General features: G+C 40.1%; 1 protein-coding gene across 3 annotated transcripts in view; it reads left to right on the forward strand.

Annotated features, from left to right (window-relative positions):
• The window catches only part of STK31 (serine/threonine kinase 31), a 103,946-nt gene that overhangs the window by 6,435 nt on the left and 76,338 nt on the right, over positions 1 to 21,173 (forward strand). For all 3 annotated transcript variants that reach the window (XM_034760640.1, XM_034760641.1, XM_034760639.1), the window contains exons 6-10: positions 2,746 to 2,904; positions 4,461 to 4,819; positions 7,297 to 7,492; positions 10,060 to 10,175; positions 11,343 to 11,502. In XM_034760640.1, the coding sequence (XP_034616531.1) occupies positions 2,746 to 2,904; positions 4,461 to 4,819; positions 7,297 to 7,492; positions 10,060 to 10,175; positions 11,343 to 11,502 (990 nt within the window). The remainder of the gene's footprint in view (positions 1 to 2,745; positions 2,905 to 4,460; positions 4,820 to 7,296; positions 7,493 to 10,059; positions 10,176 to 11,342; positions 11,503 to 21,173) is intronic.

Genomic DNA, 21,173 nt, shown 5'->3' on the forward strand with positions numbered 1-21,173 from the left:
CCAGAGCCTGCACCCTCAGCCGGTGTCCTCACCCCCTCCCGCACTCCAACCCCCGATTTCATGAGCATTCATGGCCCACCATACAATTTCCATACCCAGATGTGATCCTCAGGCCAAAAAGTTTGCCCACCTATGCGTTAAAGTGATAAGTTCTTTTGGAAGCTTTAAGTTGATGGGAAGATTGGTACAGTGTGTGTATACCTTTGAAGTGACAGAGACAGACACACACACGTACCTAGAGTAACAGTTGCCAGTGTTATCAAGCAGCACCATTTCACTTCAGAACTTCTGAGAAGAGAAAATGTGAGTTGGGATCTGGCTGATAACATTCACCGAAATAATATTAGAGCTGATACTTACGGCTTTCACGTGACTTTTGTTTTGTTTTGTTTTTTTGAAGCTCCCAGGCTAGGGTTGTTTGGTAATGTTGATGTCCAAACACAAGAGGTTTATTACCCTCACTAGAAATGGTGATATCCACTGTGGCTCATGCCCTAATGATTTGGGAGCTTCCTTTAATTTCACCTCTGCCCTTGAAGACGGTCTGATTTCACAACTTTTCCTATGTCATTTCATAGCCAGATTTAAAACTGGAAAATTTATCAGTGAAAAGCTGTTTTGTTCTTGAAACGAAAGTTTAAATTTAGAGTGAGTGCTAAATTTGGGATTTTTCCCTAACTCAGTGTTTTTCAAAGTTTGGGTCGTGACCCAGTACCGGGTCACGGCATGTAAAGCAGTGGGTCGCTCTAGTCAGCAGTGCAGACCGTGACATTAAAAAGTCCCGTTGGCGGTGCTGCCCAGCTAAGGCAGGCTAGTGCCTACCTGTTCTGACACCGCGCTACGCCCCGGAAGTGGCCAGCAGCAGGTCTGGCTTCTAGGCAGGGGGGCCATGGGGCTCCGCATGCTGCCCCCGCCCTGAGCTGCTTGCGTGCCTCTGCCTAGGAGCAGGACCTGCTGCTTGCTGCTTCCGGGGCACAGTGCGGTCCACAGTGCCAGGACAGGTGGGAAGCCTGCCTCTGCACCCGGCTGCGCCGCTGACCGGGAGCCACCGGAGGTAACCCCATGCCCTAACCCCGCTCCTCCCTGAGCCCCCCCAAACTTGGAACCCTTTCCTGCACCCCAAACCCATCATCCTCTGCCCCACCCCAGAGCCTACACCTCCAGCCCACAGCCCCTCCCGCACCCCAACCCCCTGACCCAGCCCTGAGCCCGCCTCCCAAACCCGGAGTCCCTCCTGCACCCCAAAGCCCTCATCCCCGGCCCCACCCTAGAGCCTGAGGCCCCCCCCAAACTTGGAGCCCCTCCTGCATCCCAGACCCCTCATCCCCGGCCCCACCCCAGAGCCTGCACCCCCAGCCCAGAGCCATCCCTCCAAACCCGGAGCCCCTCCTGCATCCCACACCCCAACCCCCTGCTCCACCCCAGAGTGCCCTCCCACACCCTGAACCCCTCATTTCTGGCTGCAGCCCACACCCCAACCCCCTGCCCCAGCCCTGAGCCTCTCCCAAACCCCTCATCCCCAGCTCCATTGGGTCACGGGCATCAACAATTTTCTTCAACTGGGTCCCCAGAAAAAAGTTTTAAAACCATTGCCCTAACTTATCCCCTTCATTAAAAGAGATTTCCAAATGTAATATGAATATATATACAAATACATGTACATACTTCCCAAAAACTCAAGCTGCTAGCAAGCCAACACTTTAACTATTAGAGGAAAAGTAAGACTGAATGTGGTTTTTCATTTAAAAAACATTGGTACACAAACTGTTGAATTAACATAAGAAAATTGTAAAAACACCTTAGAACTTGCTTAACCTTTGAAATGTCCTGCTTTTCAGACCTACTTTTAATCATCAAATATATCTCCTTTCTGGAAATACCACAAAAACTGTAGCGTGCTCTGTGAGACTCGAATGGGCTGAAGTGGACTAATGAAACAATGAATGGATATTTCTAAAGATTGTTCTGAATTTTTTTAAAACTGTATACTTACTTAGTAAATATTTAGCTGTTTATGCAAGGTATTAGAACAAAACTGCTGAAGATTTCCTTTGAGAAGCCTCTTGTAATTTCAGGCACACTTATTGCCTTTTGTATCACCATCTTACTGTTTTTTTTATTTTTATTTTTATGTATCTGATACCATTTTTTCTTCAGATATCGAAACTGTAAGATACTTATTAGTTGTTTGTCAAGGTCTTTTGGCACCCGTCAATTGGGAGCTTGTTGCACTGAAATTGATAGTTTTGTACTTGAAGAGAAGTGGCAATTGCTTCCACTAAATGACATCATTGTTCCCAGCTTATGGTAAGGGGTGCTATGAACAATGATTATTCTATACAGAATAGATTTACACTGGAAGAGATGAGGATAATAAATGTTCAGGATTTTTAAACAGAAAATGGAAAAGCTTTGACCTTGAAAACGCATTATGCTGACCATAAAAATGGCACAGTAACTTAGGACAACAAATTTTATATTTGTAAATTAAGATTTTATTTTTAATTTTCAGTTTTGATGGTGTAGTTTGAGCTGTGACTTCTCCTACCTAGTAGGTTTGCTTCTATAAGGGCTTAGCTATCTTTTCTGTATATTGTTCTTGATCAGATGTAGAACTCCCTTTAGGACTTGCACACTAGGATCCCAAGTGATATATAGTCCTCTAAGTACTGTATATTTTAATACATACTACTGTTGTAGACTTGTAGCAGCTATGCTTATTTATATTTGATATTATTGCCACAGTGTCAGGTATTATACATTGATTATGGAAATTCTGAGATTCTAAATCGATCAGAAATAGTTGAGATTCCAGAGAACTTGCAATTTCCCAACATTGCTAAAAAGTATAGACTCTGGGGACTACAGATTCCTCCTGATCAAGATTTAAATCAGTTTGACCAGGTAAGTTATAGACTTCTAAATTCGTGGATGATGAACTGTGTAACAAATAAAGCCAAACTATCTACATCCTTTTTCATCCAAACGATTTTTCATCCTTAGGAATCCATAAAAGATGAATGGTGAGGATGTCTTTACCCATCAAGCTGAGACTCATGGGGGATATCTGTAAGATAGTCAAATCTCTCACCCTTAATGAATTTTAAAAGCCAAAATGGCTATCTTAAAAAATGAGTGGAGATGCTATCTAGATAGCCAGTAGTAGGTGGAGGATGGTCTTGGGAGCTCTAGGTTCTGTTCCTGGCTCTATCACAAACTCTCTCACTTAACCAAGTGATATGGCACTCTCTCTATTTCAGTGTCCGTCTTTAACGGAAATAATACTTCCCTAAATCAACAGGGAAGTATTCCCTGTTGGAATGGAACATGAATCCATTGATGGTTGTGAGTTGCTCAGGGATGATGATGATGATGAGTGCCACAGAAAATAAATAAATTAAATTCATTGGAAAGAATGCTGGGTTGATGGATGGAGCTAGAAAAATACCTGCCCTCTTGTCATCAGTGAGTGTGAATTTGCTTCCTCTTTGGCACTTTTGCATTCAACTGGTGGTTTAGAGGAGAATCGGGAGATCGTTGTTAATCTTACAGTTGGAGGTAGTAAAGCCTCTAGTAAAGGCTGCCTAACAAATTCCATTGTAACCCACTGTTTCCAGTTACTTTCAACTGTGCCAAGCTTTAACTGTTAGGGCTAAATTTTTCCATATTTGCTCTCTGCCTCAGGCTGAACTTCTTCTTTTTTTTGGGGGGGGGGGGGGGGGAGGGGGAGAACATCAGCAAAAACAGCTTATTCAAAGAAATGGCTCAGTTAAGGGTGGTTTTTTTTTCTGTTAAGTTGTTTTCAGCCACTTCTTTGAAGGGCTATATTACATCCCATTCCTCTCAGCCTTCAAACCTGCCAGTGTCTGACACTAGCAATCAAACTAATAACTGCAGTTCTAGTATTCCTAACTTTTGAATGCTTGATTTTTCAGTCTTGACATTTCAGTGTTGATATTCACAATGTAGATGTTAATATGTAATAATGTAATGACATTTGCATTCCATTTCAAGTGGTAGAGATGTAGCTGATCACACATTTTTATATAATTTGCTCTGTAGTAGTGAGGACTTATTTAAATGGGAGATATTTAGTGCTGCGGTTAAGCTTTAGCCATTTCATTTAAGTGACTATGACCAATGTGGATAAAATGTTGACAGCTAAAATGACGGCGGTAAGGGGTTAGAGGAATGGCACAAATCACATTATTATTTATAATACAATCTTTTCCTGTATTACTGAAAGGTTAACCTTTGTATAATGCTGTTAAATATATGGCCTGGGATTTTCAAAGTGTCCTAATGTAGTTTGGTGCCCAACTTCCATTGAAAGTCTAACTCCTCTAGGCTCCACTGAAGTCTTTAACAGGTCTGTTTGCTGATGGAAAGTTAGTTGAGTTAAGCAAAGAGAAACTATTCACTGTGAGCAGTTTTATAACTTTTGTACATTTATTTTACAGGGGAGAAAGTTTTTATGCAGTTTAATTTTTGAAAAAGAAATAAAAATGAGACACAAAGCTATATACCAGGATGGTACCATTGTTGCCCAGGCCGAGTATGGAAAAGTGGATATTGGGGAAGAAGTGGCTAAGAAGGAGTTTGCTGAAAAATGCAAATCCCCTATAAATGCTAACAACTGCGAAGAGAAAAAAACAGATGTCGCTCAGTACCAACCCTGGAATGCAAAAGTTTCAGCTCCAGCATGGGAGAACAGACCCAACCCTTCAGAATCCAACCGACTGAAAGGGCATTTTGGTGACCAGATAGGTACCAACATGAGGAATGAAAATCATACTGGGAACCGTATACCTTTTGCGAAGTAAGACGGGGTGGGGTCTGATAGTGAGTGTCACTGTTTTGATATAGACTCATTACTGAGTGTGTATGTAGGAGAGGAAGGTGGGAAAAGCAAAAAGTGAGCAATTAAAGACAGTAAATTTCAGCGCTTGCTAAGTGGATGTTTTGTCTCCTAAAAGCTTCCTTTACTGAAGAAAATATTTTGGATTTTTTGTGTGGATTATATGTCCAATGGTTAGTTAAGGGATAACTTTTATTATATTATATTGCACAAAACAATAAATAGCTGCAAAGATTAAGCCATTTACGTGCCTTGTCTTTGCTTAGTCCCAAAAGCCATTTGTTCTGCATATACTACAAAGCAAGAGATGTTACTGGCATCATACAACAAACTATAATTGGTACAAAACTATTATTAGTTTTAAAAATGCTGCACTTGTCTCTTGGACTTTCTAGCAACATAATAAGTTATAAAGATAGCCTGTTCTAAATGATTAATGAATTGGAGTTTGCACTCAAAGGACTGGCTTTTTGAAACTGGGCTGTGTTTATGTACACATGGTGTGTCTTTCTCCCACTGTATATTACTATTGCTGTGAATTGCAAGGGAAATTTATGAATGACCTGTGGGCATGGGTACAAAACTGGCCCTCCAAAAAGGAAGGCTGGTATGAAAATCAGGCCAAAAGACTTTACACAATCAGAATCAGGTTGGGAGACAGAATTTTTTTGGCATCTAATAGAACTGAATATAGAAGGCATGGTAAATTGTTCTCCTCCATCTCCTAATTCACTCCTCTTTCGTGTCTTCATTTTCTTTCCTCCTTTACTTTTATGTATTAAAAAAGAGAGACTCCATCCTTCTTGAGAAAGTGCTTAGCGCACAGTGTAGGAAACTCCAGCCCCGTTCAAGTTGGTCATCCAAAATCACTGAACACTTTTGAAATCTTTGCCCAACGCTCTTAATTATTGTTTTTTTCCTAGCTGAAACTTGTCTTTCTTATTAAAGACAGTTTCTGCTCTCTGACTCATTTCATTTGAGCTTTTATTCTCTTTAGTGTTATTACTCTTGTCTTTACTATTTTATTCATCTTCACGCTTGTGTAGCAGAGAGAGAGGGTCATGCAGTGAGAGCACAGCTAATTCTCTAGATATTAACTTTCTGAAGAATGTTTCCCCCTCCCCCCTGCTCTTGGAAGAGCTTGGGGCCTGGCTGTTAAGAGGTGTGGGAGAGTCTAGAAAAATTGATGGAAGTTGGGACATTGGTTCCAAGGTAAGGGAGAAGATGATGTGGAAGGTTTAGTCGAGGATTGAAGTTGCAAGGCATTGGTCCCTGCAATAATTTTGCAAAAGAGACAACACAGATATGCATTATATAAGTATGCACTCAGACATGTTGTTTTCACCTTATGATAGAGCATATTGGTTACTTGTGCTGGAGCTTACCTGATTCAGTCAGTCCATGTTAATTTACCTCAATATTTAAAAAAAAAAAATTAACTGTCCAAAAATGCAGAGTATAAAAGTGTATCTTTTGTCTGTTGGGGAAGGGAGTACAAGAGCTATGCTCAGATGAAATAAAGCCAAGTCTTACAACTGGAAGTAAGTATGTGTCTGTACCACTTGTGCTTACAGTGACAAGAGGTGGTGATGGTGGTCATAAATCTTTAAAAAGACATTCATGGTATCTAGAGTTTCCAGGGCTACAAGTTGCTGAAGAAGGGGAATGTGGGTGATAAAGATGCTGCTCAGCAACTGGAAATGTTAGGCAGCAGAATAAGTAAACGTCTTCTAAAAATATATAAATTTGAACTTCACTGACTGTTCATATTTTCCTGATCTCTTCTGTCTATTTAGGAATTTTATAGCGAGCTCATCACTGAAGCATCTGAGGGCATGACTTCCCCCATGTTATGTTTTGCAAGATCACATTCTGGATCACCAGGATGTTTGTTGGGACCATAATTTGGAATGCAGCTCAATTAGCTTGATAGTAAACTGCTTCATCCCTGAATTGCTTTGAAGTAGCCAGGACTGTTTCCTGAATTTTAGAGAAGTTCAGGGTCTGGTAAACAATTCATTCTTTCTTCCATCCTGCTGCAACAGCATTGTCCTCCATAATGTTCAGACTGGCCTAGGGAAATATGCACCTCCTGGCAGCAAGGAGATCCTAGCTTTCTACTTCCACCCATTCCCATGGCTGTTTTTAATAATTCTCTGCATATCACAACCTTTATTGAGTGAAGTTTTGTGTACATATGCCGATGAAGGAAACTGAGGCACAAAGAGGTTGTATACAAATCTATTTGAAGACCAGCATGGGAAGGTCACACTTGTAAAGAAATGTGGCATAATTTCATCATGTATAATTGCTAATACAATAGATTTCTATTCTTGATCTGTATGACTAAGATGTTCTTGACAGTCATGATTAAAGAATTGTTGTACCATTATAAAATAAGCATCTTGATTCTGTTAATATTCATTTATTTTTAATAGGGAAAAATTGATGGCTTGTGACTTTAATATGGGGTCAAACATCAGTTTGGCAAAAATAAAACAGGATCAGAAACTGATTGTAGAGAATGAAAAGCTCAGAAACGAGAAAGAGGTTCTCCAAGAGGAAAATCAAATTCTCCTCCAAAATTCTAAAGAACTAGAATCGACAATTGCACAGCTGAACCATCAAGTGCAGGTACGTGAAAAAGCGAGGGAGATTCTCCTGGTGCCCTTTCGGTCCTCAATATCAAGATTGCTTATGATTGGTAACTTCATAATTTTGCAGTAGTAGTTTACTTACCTGTCTAATAGACTCATCTGATTAATTTCTGTGGAAATCTGTCTTCCACAATAGACTGAATCTTGCTTCTGGCATATAGACTGAAACTTCTTTTGTACAGAGGAGAGGTCACATTGGCTTTGAAAATGTCAGACTATGTTGAACCATCCACAACTTGTTGAGTCACGGAACTGAATGAAATAGATTGCTTCCCTAACTGTGGTGCCAAATAAAACACAAGCATGTGTGTGTGATACTCCACGGTGAAAGATGTTTATTCTAATTGAGAAACATAGTACTTAGTAACAGATTTATTGTTTGATTTTGAAAATGGATATGTGGAATACAGTGTGAAAGAAAATGCTTGACCCAAATTATCAAAATGAGAACGTGTCTCATGAGTTAAAAGTATCTTGTGTTAGCTCAGGTTTGAAGAGCATGAGATATGTACATTTCAGAGCTGTTGAAAGAGCAGGTTACCTTTGATCTGATTGCTTGAGGTTGGGCAGTTGAGGTGGGTGGGTGTCTCCGTCCCATTCTTCCTGAGATGTGCACTTATGGAGGCCAATCTTCCACTGTGAATACAGGTTTTGGGGTGTTGGTAGAGTAACCTGCACACAGGTGCCTGTCTCCTCTCCCGTTCCTGCTGGACAGCAGATCAAACTGAAACACAGGGAGGAGAACTCAGGACTGGGAGTGCAAGTGAGGGGAGCAGGAATGTTCAGAAGCAGCGTTGCTACCCAGTAGCACTGCCATGTCCTGTGGTGAATTGCCCCTCTTTAGGAGGGCAGCTGTTTTTGCCTTGTCTCTCCATGACTGATCAGTATGCAAAAGTCGTCACCAGCGCTTCTGTCCTCTGAAGATACTATCAAATCGTTGTAATTCCAGGTAAGTCGGAGTAACCTTGGGTATGTCTACACTGCAGTTAAGAACCCACGGTGCCAGCTGACTCTGGCTTGGGATAAGGGGTTTAATTGTGGTGTAGATGTTTGGCCCAAGCCCAATGTCTACACCAAAATTAAACAGCCTCTGAACCTGAGCCCTGGAAGCCTGAGTCAGCTAGCGTGGGCCAACCGGGAGTGTCTAATTGCAGTGTACACATACCCCTTAACAAACAAGGTGGCAGCAAATGGCACGTAAGTGAAGTTGTTTGAACGCCTGAAGTACAGACAAGCCCTTTTAAAGGAGATAGAATCTCTGCCTTCTGAGAGTTCTACTGGTTTTCTTCTCACTTCCTAAGCTGAAAGGTTGAGTGTCTTTTTATATTAATCATGCATAACCATGTTTAAATGAAAAGGTTGTGACATAGTACTTAAAAGACAGGTCTTCCCCCTGCTTCCATTCCCATGGCTGCATGCTGCGTGGAGCAATTTAGATAATTGATTTTAAAAAATCCTCTTGATTTATATCAGTTTGAAGCTTTCTAAAACTAATTGGAAAATGATTATTATTGTAACTTTAGATTAAAATTCAATATGAACTCAACTATAGATGCTGTTATTCTAAATGGCACTCCTAGTAGGGTATCTTATTTAAGTTTTACAGAACTGGTATAAGCAAAATAAATAAATAAATACTGACTCTAAAAGACCTGATCCTGCTAATAGTTAAGCAGGTATGTAATTTACTCACAAATGTTCCTGTTGACTTTAAGGTTTAACGAGCATAAGTATTTGCAGTGTCCAAGGCTAAATTACTTTTATTAAAAACTGTACTCTTACAGACAGCCTTTGACCCTTCAAAACAAAATTTCTGTGTTAACTTGAAAAGTTATTTTGAACTCTTGAAATACACATGCACCAATGTTTTCAAAAATAGGCTAAAATTAGGTGCCAAAAGATGGATTTAGGAGCCTGAGTGGGATTTTTAAAAGCACCTAAGTGATTTATGAGCACAAGTCCAGTTGACTGCAAACCCTGATCGAGGAGTGTAGCCTGGTATGAGTTTTTCATTTTGATTGATTTGTGGAAGTTCAGTATATTGGAAGAGTGGTGTTGATTGCAAATACAGCACAGGGTATTTGCTTATCAATTGGTGTGTGCATTTGTGGTGTTCTGACAGTAAAGATGCTAATCGGGCCCTGGACTTATTTTTTTTCAGCATTGATGAGCATTTTAAGTGTAAAATTTCTTAGTGGAAGGAAAATCTCAATAAAATCTGAAACTCTGCTAACAATTAGGAAACGGAAGAAGTACAAAGCATCCCCTTCAACAATTTAAGACTAAAAGGGGAAGAAAGTAAAGAACTAGCAATATTTAAATACAAAAATATAATTTTTGAAAATCATGATTTTCATCCACCATTGTTGCATGACCATATATAGCCATTTTGTCTGTGCTGGGCACAGGCTTGTCTGTATTTCATTTCTAGTTAAAAATCCCAATAATACTGTGTTTTAGTAATCTAGGTTAACAGTTTAACCATTGTTTGTGTCCTTTGTCACCACCCCTTTTCCCGCCCCTGCCAAAAAATCAATAATGCAGGAAGAAAAGGAAACATCTAAGGAAACTCTTAAACATTTGGAGAAAACGCTGCATACGTATGTAGGAACTAAAATGAGAAGTTTGGCTGCCCAGGTTGAGGTACTGAAAGGTGTTAGGTATGTACAAGTTTTTTAACTGTACCAAATTACCACTGCTGTATTTTTTACTTTTAAAATGAGTGCATGCTATTTGTTCTCTCGTTCAATTTTAATTTTTGTAGTCATTATTTTATTCTATTTTCCTTTTAACAAAACTAACATGAAAAGACATATATTTTTCTTTCTTACTTGCTACTACAATCCTTGACTGAAATCTGCAGCTTTTATGTCCAGCTGTCAAGGTGGTAGGCTAGTTCCTGCCTTCCAATGTTGGTTGGATAGATCTGAAGAATTTAGTTTAGATCTTTGTATTTCTTTCTAACCATCATAGCAAACAGCTTGAAATTCCTATTTAGTGTCCTGAGGCAGGTAGTTCCTGATAAAAGTTGTTAAAAAGTATGGGCACAGTGAAATACTTTCACTGCTGATCATTGGCTAGCCATTCAAATTACACCTCCCCTATCCGGGGTGGGCTTGTAGAGCGCATGCTGCTATTGTTGTTCAAGCTAGCTAGATCAGAGCTAGCTCAGGTATGGCTGTGCATGCTGCGGTCACACCTTTGATTGCTGTGTAGACACAAGTCTTTCCTGTGGTTCCCTCTCTGTGTTGCCTTTTTGTTGTGTTGTGGGTTGCAAAGTGAAACAAAATGAAGCAGTACAGGGAAGCTGTGGAAAGGGGCTGTGTTGGGAGAAGTCTAAGATAGAAGTGACCATCAATTCTAGTGAGAAGGAAGTTGCTCTAGTGTGTTTGAGAGAAAATGGATGAGCTTTTCAAAGAGAGAGGTGCCCTGGGGTAAAGAATAAACAAATCTAAGAAAAATGAATAGACAAAATATAAAGGGTGGGAATGAGAAAGTTCAAAGTAAGAGAGACAACACAATTGTAGCCTTTTATGCTATTGAATATTCATGTATACCTGTTATTTCCTGTAGTATTGTGTTACTTGCTGGCAGATGTCATACCGTTTAATTATCTTCTTTTTTGAGATGGGAGTGGGTAAGAATACCTGCAGGGACAGCAGAAATTTCACTTGACTCATTGTTATTGGATATGAAATTAGGTTAATGTGGCAGATTTTTAAAAACAATTATGTGCACCACTATTGAGTAATATTGTTTCAAGCTATGAAGAAAAGTGTTTTCCAGCTAAATATTCTTGTTTAATTCTTTCTCTCCTCATCACTCAGGCATTCAAATATGAATGTTCATTTTGGAGATAACCTCTTCAGAGCTGTAAAGGAGGTTACTGAAAGATGTCTCATTGCTCCGTCTTCCTTGGGAAAGTTGGAGAAGATTTGGGCAGAATATAACTTGGCTCAAGAGATGATTCGGTTGTGCAAAAATGTGGTGGGTTGGATGTTTTTTCTCAGAGCTGTATTTTATAGGCTGTTGATAGAGTACATTAGTCTTATAAAGTGAACTCTGTTATCATGAATAGAGAATGGAAAAATCTACCTTGCCTTAGGTAACTGCAGTATTTTCCAGAAACGATAAATTTGGATTGTTCGCTTCATTTTAAAGAAGATTAAACTTTTGACACTCCTGATTTAAATGAGGCGATTGGGGCATTCAGAGCCATCAGAAAATGGCAAGTGAGGGTTATTGGTATGCTCCCTGCTCAGAAAGCGAGGACACGTGGTATGGGTTTTAATGATACTGCAACTTTATTAGGCACATTACATCCAAGGTTCTCATCACGGGACAGTCCAGTGCAGTCACTTGCACCCCATTGGTCTTTTGCCTGTTTTGGGGGGTCCCACTACAGAAGGAGCCAGTCATCAAACTAAGAGGTTCTCTGTGTGCCTCCACTTGCCCTCTAGCATGCCCCCTTTGGCAGTTGAGGCGAGAAGGGACTTGGGCACCCCTCCACCCCTCAGCCAACATTGTTCTCAAGCACATTGATGGGGCGGTCCCCCTGGGGTAGTATCCCAGCTTATGGTTTGCACTTCCCCCATGGGGTTTAGACACATGCCCCATCTCATAAGGAGATGCCCTTGGGAAGCCCCTATGTTACCTTTTTGGATCTGGAGCCTAAATCAGCAAGTTCCTGCACTGGTTATCTGCCAAAAGTTGTGGCAAGTAAATGTCTCTTCGATAGTTCCAAATTGCCCTCCGGGACAGGGAGAATCCCAGCCCTATGGTTGCCCGAAACTCAACCCCTGGATTTCATTGTGAGGAAGGTGAGAAAACCTCACCAGCCTTGGCCAGTTTGTGGTATGTAGAAACATTCCTTCCCAGCCCCAAAGTGGTGACGAGCACAGCCCGCAGCAACCTAGATAAGGAAGGGAATGTGGGTTGACTGCTGGAAACCAGCAAACAGAAGTGGCCCTGAGCATGGGGATCCTATCATGGCTGCAAATCTTGTGCCAAATTCCATGAGACCTTATGGCTCCAAATCCCATGAAACCTTAAGCCCACCCTGGAAGTTCTGAGGGGGCTGGCAGTCTTATGGGATCCACTCTGTGCTGTTTGCCCTCTTTGGTTGCACCATCAAAACTCACCCCTTCCTAGGCTCAGGGCTCTTTTAAGTTGTTATAATAGGAAACTAGTTTCAACTTTAATGTTGGAGATTGTCTTTCTCTGTCACACACCACAAGTGGTCTTTGAGACAGTATGCTAAATACAGAAGAACTCTATGCTCCCTCTCTGTGGTAGGGAGAAAACAAAAGTGTTAACGATACAGAAATGGGTGTGATGGTCTAGTGTAGGAGAGAGCATGCCACCCAGCATAGCCATTGGCAGCCTCTTTACGTCAGTTAACTTGATTGGAGCTGGCCTGAGTCAGGGAGGGTTCAAGTTTATGTGCTTTTTCGGGTGATTGATGGACAGGGTACGGTCTCAGCCTCTGGGAAAGGGGGATCCCCCTCTCCATGTCTCCCATGTATGGCTCCAGTATTGGGAGCAATCAAAAAGGGGAGTGGTTGAAACCAGTGTCCTGTGGAGTCCTTGGGACCAGCAAGAGAAATCAATGGTGTGTATGTGTTTTGGGGATAAAGATGAGGGGATTATACTTCCGCTAGCAGGAAGCTGCTTCTACCTCAGATACTTCTCCAAAGCTACCCCAGGGAACCGGGGAAGGAACCGTTATCCCCACAACACCCCTCTCCCGTCCAATGTGCACGCACATGTGCTATTTTTCCCTGCTTGCGCTCCCGAGTGGTGGCTTCTGTAGGCTTCTCTTACAGGCTTCCTGTGCACCACGTCCCTCTTTGGTGCTGGCTTGTGCTGCTGCATGTTCTGTAATGTTTACCTACTCATAATTCTACTGTAGAGGCTAAAATAATGTTTGCTAGGAGTCTTAAGTTTTTAAGACAATGGAGAATGCTGTAATATAGCTTTATCCATTGATCTCAAAGGACTTTACAGAGCAAGTTAAGAGTATCATAAGTGCAAATTAGCTTTTGTTATTAATATATTTATCCCTTTCTGTATAACCTTCCTACCTTGGACTGTCACAGGCCGAGTTCAGCACTTCTGCAGATAAAGTGAACCCTGAGGCTTTATCATTGCTAGAAAATATAATTTTATCTTATGAAATGTGAGACCAATAGACAATATGTCATGAATTTTCTCCTAAATTTAAGAATAAACACTTGAAGTAGGACTGTTTACTTCCCAAGCACTGCGAAATTATACTGATGCATTAGCTCATGAAATGGACTAGAAAAATTACTGTTAATAGAAGTGAAACAAGTCTATTTTCCTCACCATGCATGAGAAATATTAACACTAAACAACAGTAAAAAAGAAACTGATATTTTAAAATTTTCAGTTTTTAATGATCCAGTAGGTTAATTGTAAACAACATAAAGAGATTTATTTTTAAAAATATTTAACTTTGCTCTGCATGAGTAACACCCACTATGAACACATAGTTTAACAGTAAAACAAATGAGCTTGCTATAATTTGTTTATGGAGAGGTGGTCAGTAAGGAAGAGAAAAAGGCAGGTTGCCAGGGCTTTGATATCCAAAATTGTTTAAGTACTGTAGCAGCAAAGAATAAAGAGAAAGAAGGAGCTTACAGGCCTAGAACAGTCTTAAGGATTCATTTTAATGACTTTTCCTTTGGAACATCCTTCATCCCAGATGAAGTAGCAGCAGTTGGAAACTTTTTGAGACACATGGGTTAATCAAATTTGAGCAGCAGAGGACATATAAAACAAAGATGCAGGCTAAGAGTGAAACCAGCACTTGAGTGATCTGCAGAATTCGTTTTAAGGTCTCCCTCTCTTATCACTCCTGATTTGCTACAATTCATTTATGGAAAAATCACTTAGAAAAATAAGCTGAGCAAATGCTAGAAGTGATGAAGTGACCTGATGCGTGAAGAGAATCTTTCTAGTCTCAACATGTTTGTTCTCTGTGAGATAATTGGATAAGATTGGAACCATCTGCAACCAGCGTGTAGTTTTCTGTGAAGAGATTTTGTAGTAGTCTATTACAGCACATAGAATTGTTACATGATAAACATCATGAAGAGAAGATCTCTTCACATGGCAAATTTTTGTTAATCCTGATTTGCTCTAATTGGTGTGGCATAGCATTGGGGTTCCGCTCCCTGCTTGTTGTGGATGGCTAACAGTATGACAAATGCTACACGCCAGTCAAAAGTTTTCTTTTTACAAAACTGTACTTTGGGTCATGTTTGACCTGATGTGTCTCCAGTTACATAGAATCTAGCTATCATCTTCTTTGCAATCTTGTTTGAGCGCTCTGACTGTGCATTAAGGAGAACAAGAGTTGCCGAGGCAGTGTTACAAGTAGCATGAAGAGGAAAAGTTGAATAGACAGGTAATACTGTCAGGGGACAGGCAGGCCTGAGATGAGCAGAGGACATACAAATGGGGAAGTGTGTTCAGGCTTGGAGCAGCCTGAAAAATTAATTTAGACACCAACTCCCCAGGTGAAGTGGTAGCAGCTAGGGGCAGAATATTTTGCCGCTCCAGTGGAATTTGTGGCAAGTACCCCTGAAGTCTTTGGGAAGTGTAGAAGAAAGAATTTGAGTTGTAGTGACTCAATACCAAAACCACCTTTCTTAAATAAAAAATATTTTTTTTGTTTTTAACAAAAGCTGTACTGTTTTTAAAGGACATAATGGTATTAAGACTTTTTCTAATGAATTACATAAATTTAAAATCCATGTATAAGTGGAATAACACACTCCATAGAGTGTTAGTTAATAAGCACATGTATCGGGTTGATGAAAATACAAGGGATGCACCTCACAGGTTGATTAATATGTACCTAATCATCATTACATACATCTAAATAATGTTGATCTAAATGTTGAATTTTAATCTATCTACAGTTGAACAGATCTCAAAGTTTGAGAAATATTTGTTGTCTGCAAAATTCTCTGATGGTTTTAGTTACATATGCAGTTTGAAATGAAGTGTGTAAAAACCCAGTGAGCCCAAATAGGCAATGGACAGAAAATTTGTTGATTATGTCTGCTTGCTCATTCTGCCCATTTAACTCATTAAAACAGTTTTTATTAGCTCCTTCATGCTATGCACTAGCCTTAGGAACATTATTGATATTTCCTCAATTCTTCCTTCTCTACCCTCTCTGCTATGTTGGTATTTTATCTTGTCACATCTCTAATTCGTTTGTAAGATCTTTGAGGCAAGGATCTTTTCTTTTTTTTTTGGCAGGCACGTAACAGTGTAAATAACACATGAGCAAGTAAACCCAATATCGCACTGGTTTGCATGAGGAATATAGTACTAGATGCAGGGCAAATGACATAATATGATCTTAATTTTCAGCATCTTTACTTTCCCCAGTTTTCTTAGACTGGTTTAACTAGATTCTTCCGATTTTTATGTGTACAGCTTGCAGTGGGTGGCTTTTGAGCCTGTATAGTAAGTGTAAGGTAAAGCAGACCTGATATGGAATAATGAGACATGCATCTAGATGCAGTTTGGCAAGTTGTTGACCCTGTTTTTTATCCAGACTGGGTTTATGTAAACTATGAAGGTCTGCCCTTTCCTAATGGGACTTGAGAGTTGCATCTCTGCGCTTAGTGCTCCATGTGGAAAGTCTCTAATTTGGTGGTTTTTGCCTCTGGCACAAGTGAACAGGCGCAAGCGACCAATTAAATGGTAGACATTTTGGGGATACTAACACCGTTGATCTTGAGCCGTTTGTTGGTTTCCCAGGGCGACCCTAAACCTCTGACTATCAGAAGCCAAGAGAAGAAGACAAGAGTGGATCACTCTGATTGTCTGTTTCTGTACACTTCCCCCTGAAGCTCTCGTTTTGGCCACTGTTGGAGACAGGATACTGGGCAAGATGGACCATGGTCTAACCCAATGTGGAAGCTCTTGTGTTCTTCGATTGGTCGGCACTAGTCCAGAGTACCATCTGATGCTTTTTTTAACCTGGTTTTATCCTCAATTTAGTTGCACCTTTTGCTCTGCAGTCTTGATGTTTTGAGGAATTATTTTGTGTTTTGTTAGAATTGTCTGTTTTACATTGCAAGTTCTTCAGGGCAAGGAGTGTTTATCTGTTTGTAAATTTACCTGACATTTTGCATTATTATGTAAGTGTTCTTAAGAATGAGCTCATTTGTTTTGAGGGGCAAAACGATATAAAGCCTATACAATATTTCATATCCAGTTGGATATCAGTGATGCTTGTAATGATTAGGGACAGCAGTGCTCCTTGGGGTTAAAGCTTGAAAATAGAAGGCCAGAAGAGACCATTATGATCACCTAGTCTGACCTGTATAACACGAGCCATAGAAAGACATGCTATCATGATTTAAAGACTTCAGGTGATGGAGAATGTACCCCATTCCTATGTAAGTTGTTCCCCAGTGGTAACCATCGTTAATTTTTTTGTCTGTTTTTTGTCTACCTTCAGCTTCCAGCCATTGAGCTCTTTAGTTTCTTACCGTAATATAGGTTTTCCAGATTTTGTTCTTCATGGAGCTATTTTCTGAACTCTTTCTATTTTGTTAATAGCTTTTTTAAAATATGGGCTCCAGAACTTGCACATTGTATTGCAGTAATGGCCTCATTAATGCTGTATGAAGTGGCAATACCACCTCTCTACTTTGAGTCCGTATTCCTCAACTTAAACATCGTCAAATACCTTATAGAAGTTTTCAGTATATTATGTAACAATTATTTTTATCAACCAAACTTTCAGTCTTTTCAAAAAGTGATATCAAGTTTGTTTGACGAGGCCTATTTTCCATGAAACCATGTTGATTGACATTAATTATGTTACCGTCCTTTAATTCTTAATTGATTGTGTCCCATATCCACTTTTCAATGATTTTGCCCAGGATTGATGTCACACTATCCAACCTATAACTACGCATAGCATACCAGTTATCTTTTTAAAAATATTGGCTTCAGCACCTTTTGTACAGATTGGTAATGTGTTTTTACAGCAGATTTGGAAAGCTGTAATTTGGTTTTGCATTCATATGTCTACTAGCCCAATGGAAAAGTCTTTTACACTTCTGCTGATGTGGCACTTGATGGAATTATTTTAATCCTAATTCTTAATTTTTTGACAAGTATGCAAGTTTATTACTTTGAGGGAATGCTACAAATGTACTCTTGAGTTACACACTGAATTTCCCCATTTAATACTCGTATTCTTTCTTATCTGTGTTTCTTTCGGTCATCTACCGTATCTGTTTCTACAGCGAGGTTTCCCTTTTGCCTACAGTTTTTGTTAGCAGAACCAGTCTTGTTAGTTACCACGTGGGGCAGTGGTCCCCAATGCAGTGCTCATGGGTGCCATGGCGCCCGCCAGGGCATTTATGTGCACCCGCCTAGTGCCCAGCAGGGGAGAGAAACCACGGCCCCGCACCTGCCGGGGACAGAGAACTCCGGGGCTGCAGGCTGCGGGCGCCAGTGTTCTTGATCCCTGGCAGGCACAGGGCCACGGCTTAAGCTGGAGAGAAGCCGTGGCCCCCCGCCTGCCGGGAACAGAGAACTCCGGGACTCCAATCGTCGGTGTTCTCTGTCCCCGGCAGGCGTGGGGCCTGCCTAATGCCCAGCAGGGGAGAGAAGCCAGAGCCCCACGCCTGCTGGGGACAGAGTACTTAGGGGCTGCAGGCGTCGGTGTTCTCTGTCCTCGCGGCTTCTCTCTGCGCTGCCCAGAACTGCCGCCACAAACAAACAAACAAAAAAAAAATCGCTCTGACTCTGCCATCCCAAGAATGGACAGAATGCCGCCCCGTAGCATGTGCTGCTCCAGGCACGTGCTTGCTCCACTAGTGCCTGGTGCCTAGCCTGTATGTGAGTATTCTTCTGCTGCACTGATACTGCTGTTTTCTTGTGCTTTGTGATTTATTATTTTTTTAACATTTTGCCCCAAAATGAGTGGTTCAAATAAAAGACAACGTACGTATTATTTCAACGCAGAGTGGGAAGAATCCTGTTGTTTTATTGAAAATAAAGGAAAATGTGTTTGCTTATTGTGCGGGGGTGCTGTTGCAGTGCCGAAAAAACATAATGTCGAACGCCATTTCCAAACTAATCATGTCTCTTTTTACATTAGCCATCCACTTAAATCTGAGTTGAGAGAGAAGAAAATTAATCAACTCAAATCAAACCTATCTGCCCAACAATCTGTTTTCACTAGACAAGTGGTAAAGTCTAAAGGTGCTACTATTGCTTCCTTTAAAATTGCTCATCTGCTCGCAAAGAAGAAAAAACCCTTTCAAGATGGTGAATTGTTGAAGGAAGCATTTTTGACTGGTGCTGGTTGCCTGTTTCAAGGATTTCCTAACAAGGGTGAGATTTTGTCGGCAATACAAGACTTGCAATTATCAGACAACACAGTTATGAGGAGGATGCATGCAATTTCAAGCGACATGCAAACTCAGCTAAAGGATGAGTTGGAAATATGTGACTGGTTTTCACTGCAATTCGATGAGTTGACAGATAAATCTGATACAGCGCAGTTGGCAGTTATGATGAGGATGGTATTTAGTAACTGCACCGTAAAAGAAGAGTTACTAAAAGTATTGCCTATGAAAGGGCGAACAAAGGGTAAGGACATCTATAATTTATTCAAATCATATGCAAAATCAATTAGTATGCCACTACACAAGCTGTCTGCGATCACCACTGATGGGGCACCAGCAATGATGGGCAGCGCCAATGGATTCATTGCACTCTGTAAGAAGAATGAATCCTTTCCGAACTTTGACTTATCATTGCATTAGCCACCAAGAAGCTTTGTGTGTCGAAGTTCTTTCTTTTCAACACGTCATGAATGTCGTTATTAAAATAATTAACTCTATTCGAGCGAAACCTTTGCAACACCGACTTTTTAAGGCCCTGTTGAAAGATGTTGATGATAAACAATCTGATCTTCTCTTGCACACAGAAGTATGATGGCTGAGCAAAGGTAAAGTTCTTGCACGCTTTTTAAGCCTAATTGAAGAGATCAAAGAATTTCTGAAGTCCACAAATCAGAACTTCGAGCATCTAGAAGACTCCAGCTGGACTTGGCTTTTCTTGCTGACATCACTGACAAATTGAACATTTTAAATCTTGAGTTCCAGGGCAAAGACAAACATGTGGCTCAAATGATAGGTTCTGTAAAATCATTCAAAGCAAAACTGATCTTGTGGATGTTACATATGAGGACGAAGTCTCTCGTACATTTCCCAAGTATGAAGAAAATGGTATGTGGCAGTGATTTTAACCCATCGCCATTTGTTATCGACATTCAAACACTTCTGGAACAATTTGAAAAGAGATTTCAACAGTTCACCATCATTGAGCCTGTAGTTGCCATTCTTGTGAATCCTTTTACTTGCCAAATAGCGGTAACAGAAATGGCTATATCAGTTGCGAGTCTCATTCAAGTAAGAACAGACGACGTGGAACTGGAGATTTTGGACCTTCAAAATGATTTTTCTAAAATCCTGCCCATCAGACGAAAACTTTTGGAATCTGATTGACTGAAAAAAGTTTCCTGCCTTAAAAAACGTAGCATACAAAATAAAATCTTATTTCGGTTCCACTTATCTATGCGAAGTTCTGTTTTCAACAATGAACATCATAAAATCAAAATACAGATCTCGGTTTACAGATGCCCATCTTGACAATTGCTTACGAACGGGAATATCATCCTACTCTCCCAACTATGAAAAATTGGCTGAAGAAATGCAGTGCCAAAAATCACACTGACTTTATTAGAAAAACCACGTGAATTAATGATACCTATTTTCCATTAAGTGCTGATGAGCGCATATGATTAACTTGTGCTTAACTTTTTTCATGTTTGTTTGTTTATTGAAATCCAGATACAAGTAACAATACAAAGAATATTTTTAATTAACCATAACTGGCTATCTATGTTAAAGTAAGAATAATAAATATATTTGGACCAGCAGTTCAACAATGTTTTACTTTTTTAAAATAAATAAGATGAAACCTGTTTGATATTTATTTTGTAAAAACTCCTTAATTTTTCTTAGAGGTAGATAAAAAAGAGCAAATTCACTTGGTAAGGTGAAAGAGTAATGGCTGAATAATTTAATTAATACCTTTTACATGTAAAATTATGTAATTTTTTCATCTTATGGATTAATATATTATGTAATATTAAATATGATATTTTTCGCATTATTTAATGTACAAATACAAAATAAGCCTTGAAAAATCGTTGGCGCCCACCACACTCTTCTGAAAACATGAATGTGCTACTGGCCACAAAAAGGTTGGGGACCACTGTATTACATAATAACACTCTATCCATTCCGCTAGTATCTCAGGAGGATATTAAACAGCAATTACTAAATTTAGACATTTTTAAATGAGGCAGTCTGAATAACTTGCATCCAAGAGTTTTTAAAGAGCTGGCTGAGGAGTTCATTGGATTGTTAATGTTGATTTTTCAATAAGTCTTGGACACCGGGGAAGTTTCAGGAGACTGGAAGAAAGGTCTTCTTGTGCCAATATTTAAAAAGGGCAAAGGAGGTGACCCAGGTAGTTATACTCCTGTCAGTCAGGCATTGATCCTGGGCAAGATAATGGAG

Source organism: Trachemys scripta, chromosome 2 (assembly GCF_013100865.1).
Source record: "Trachemys scripta elegans isolate TJP31775 chromosome 2, CAS_Tse_1.0, whole genome shotgun sequence".
Classification (NCBI taxonomy): Eukaryota; Metazoa; Chordata; order Testudines; family Emydidae; genus Trachemys; species Trachemys scripta.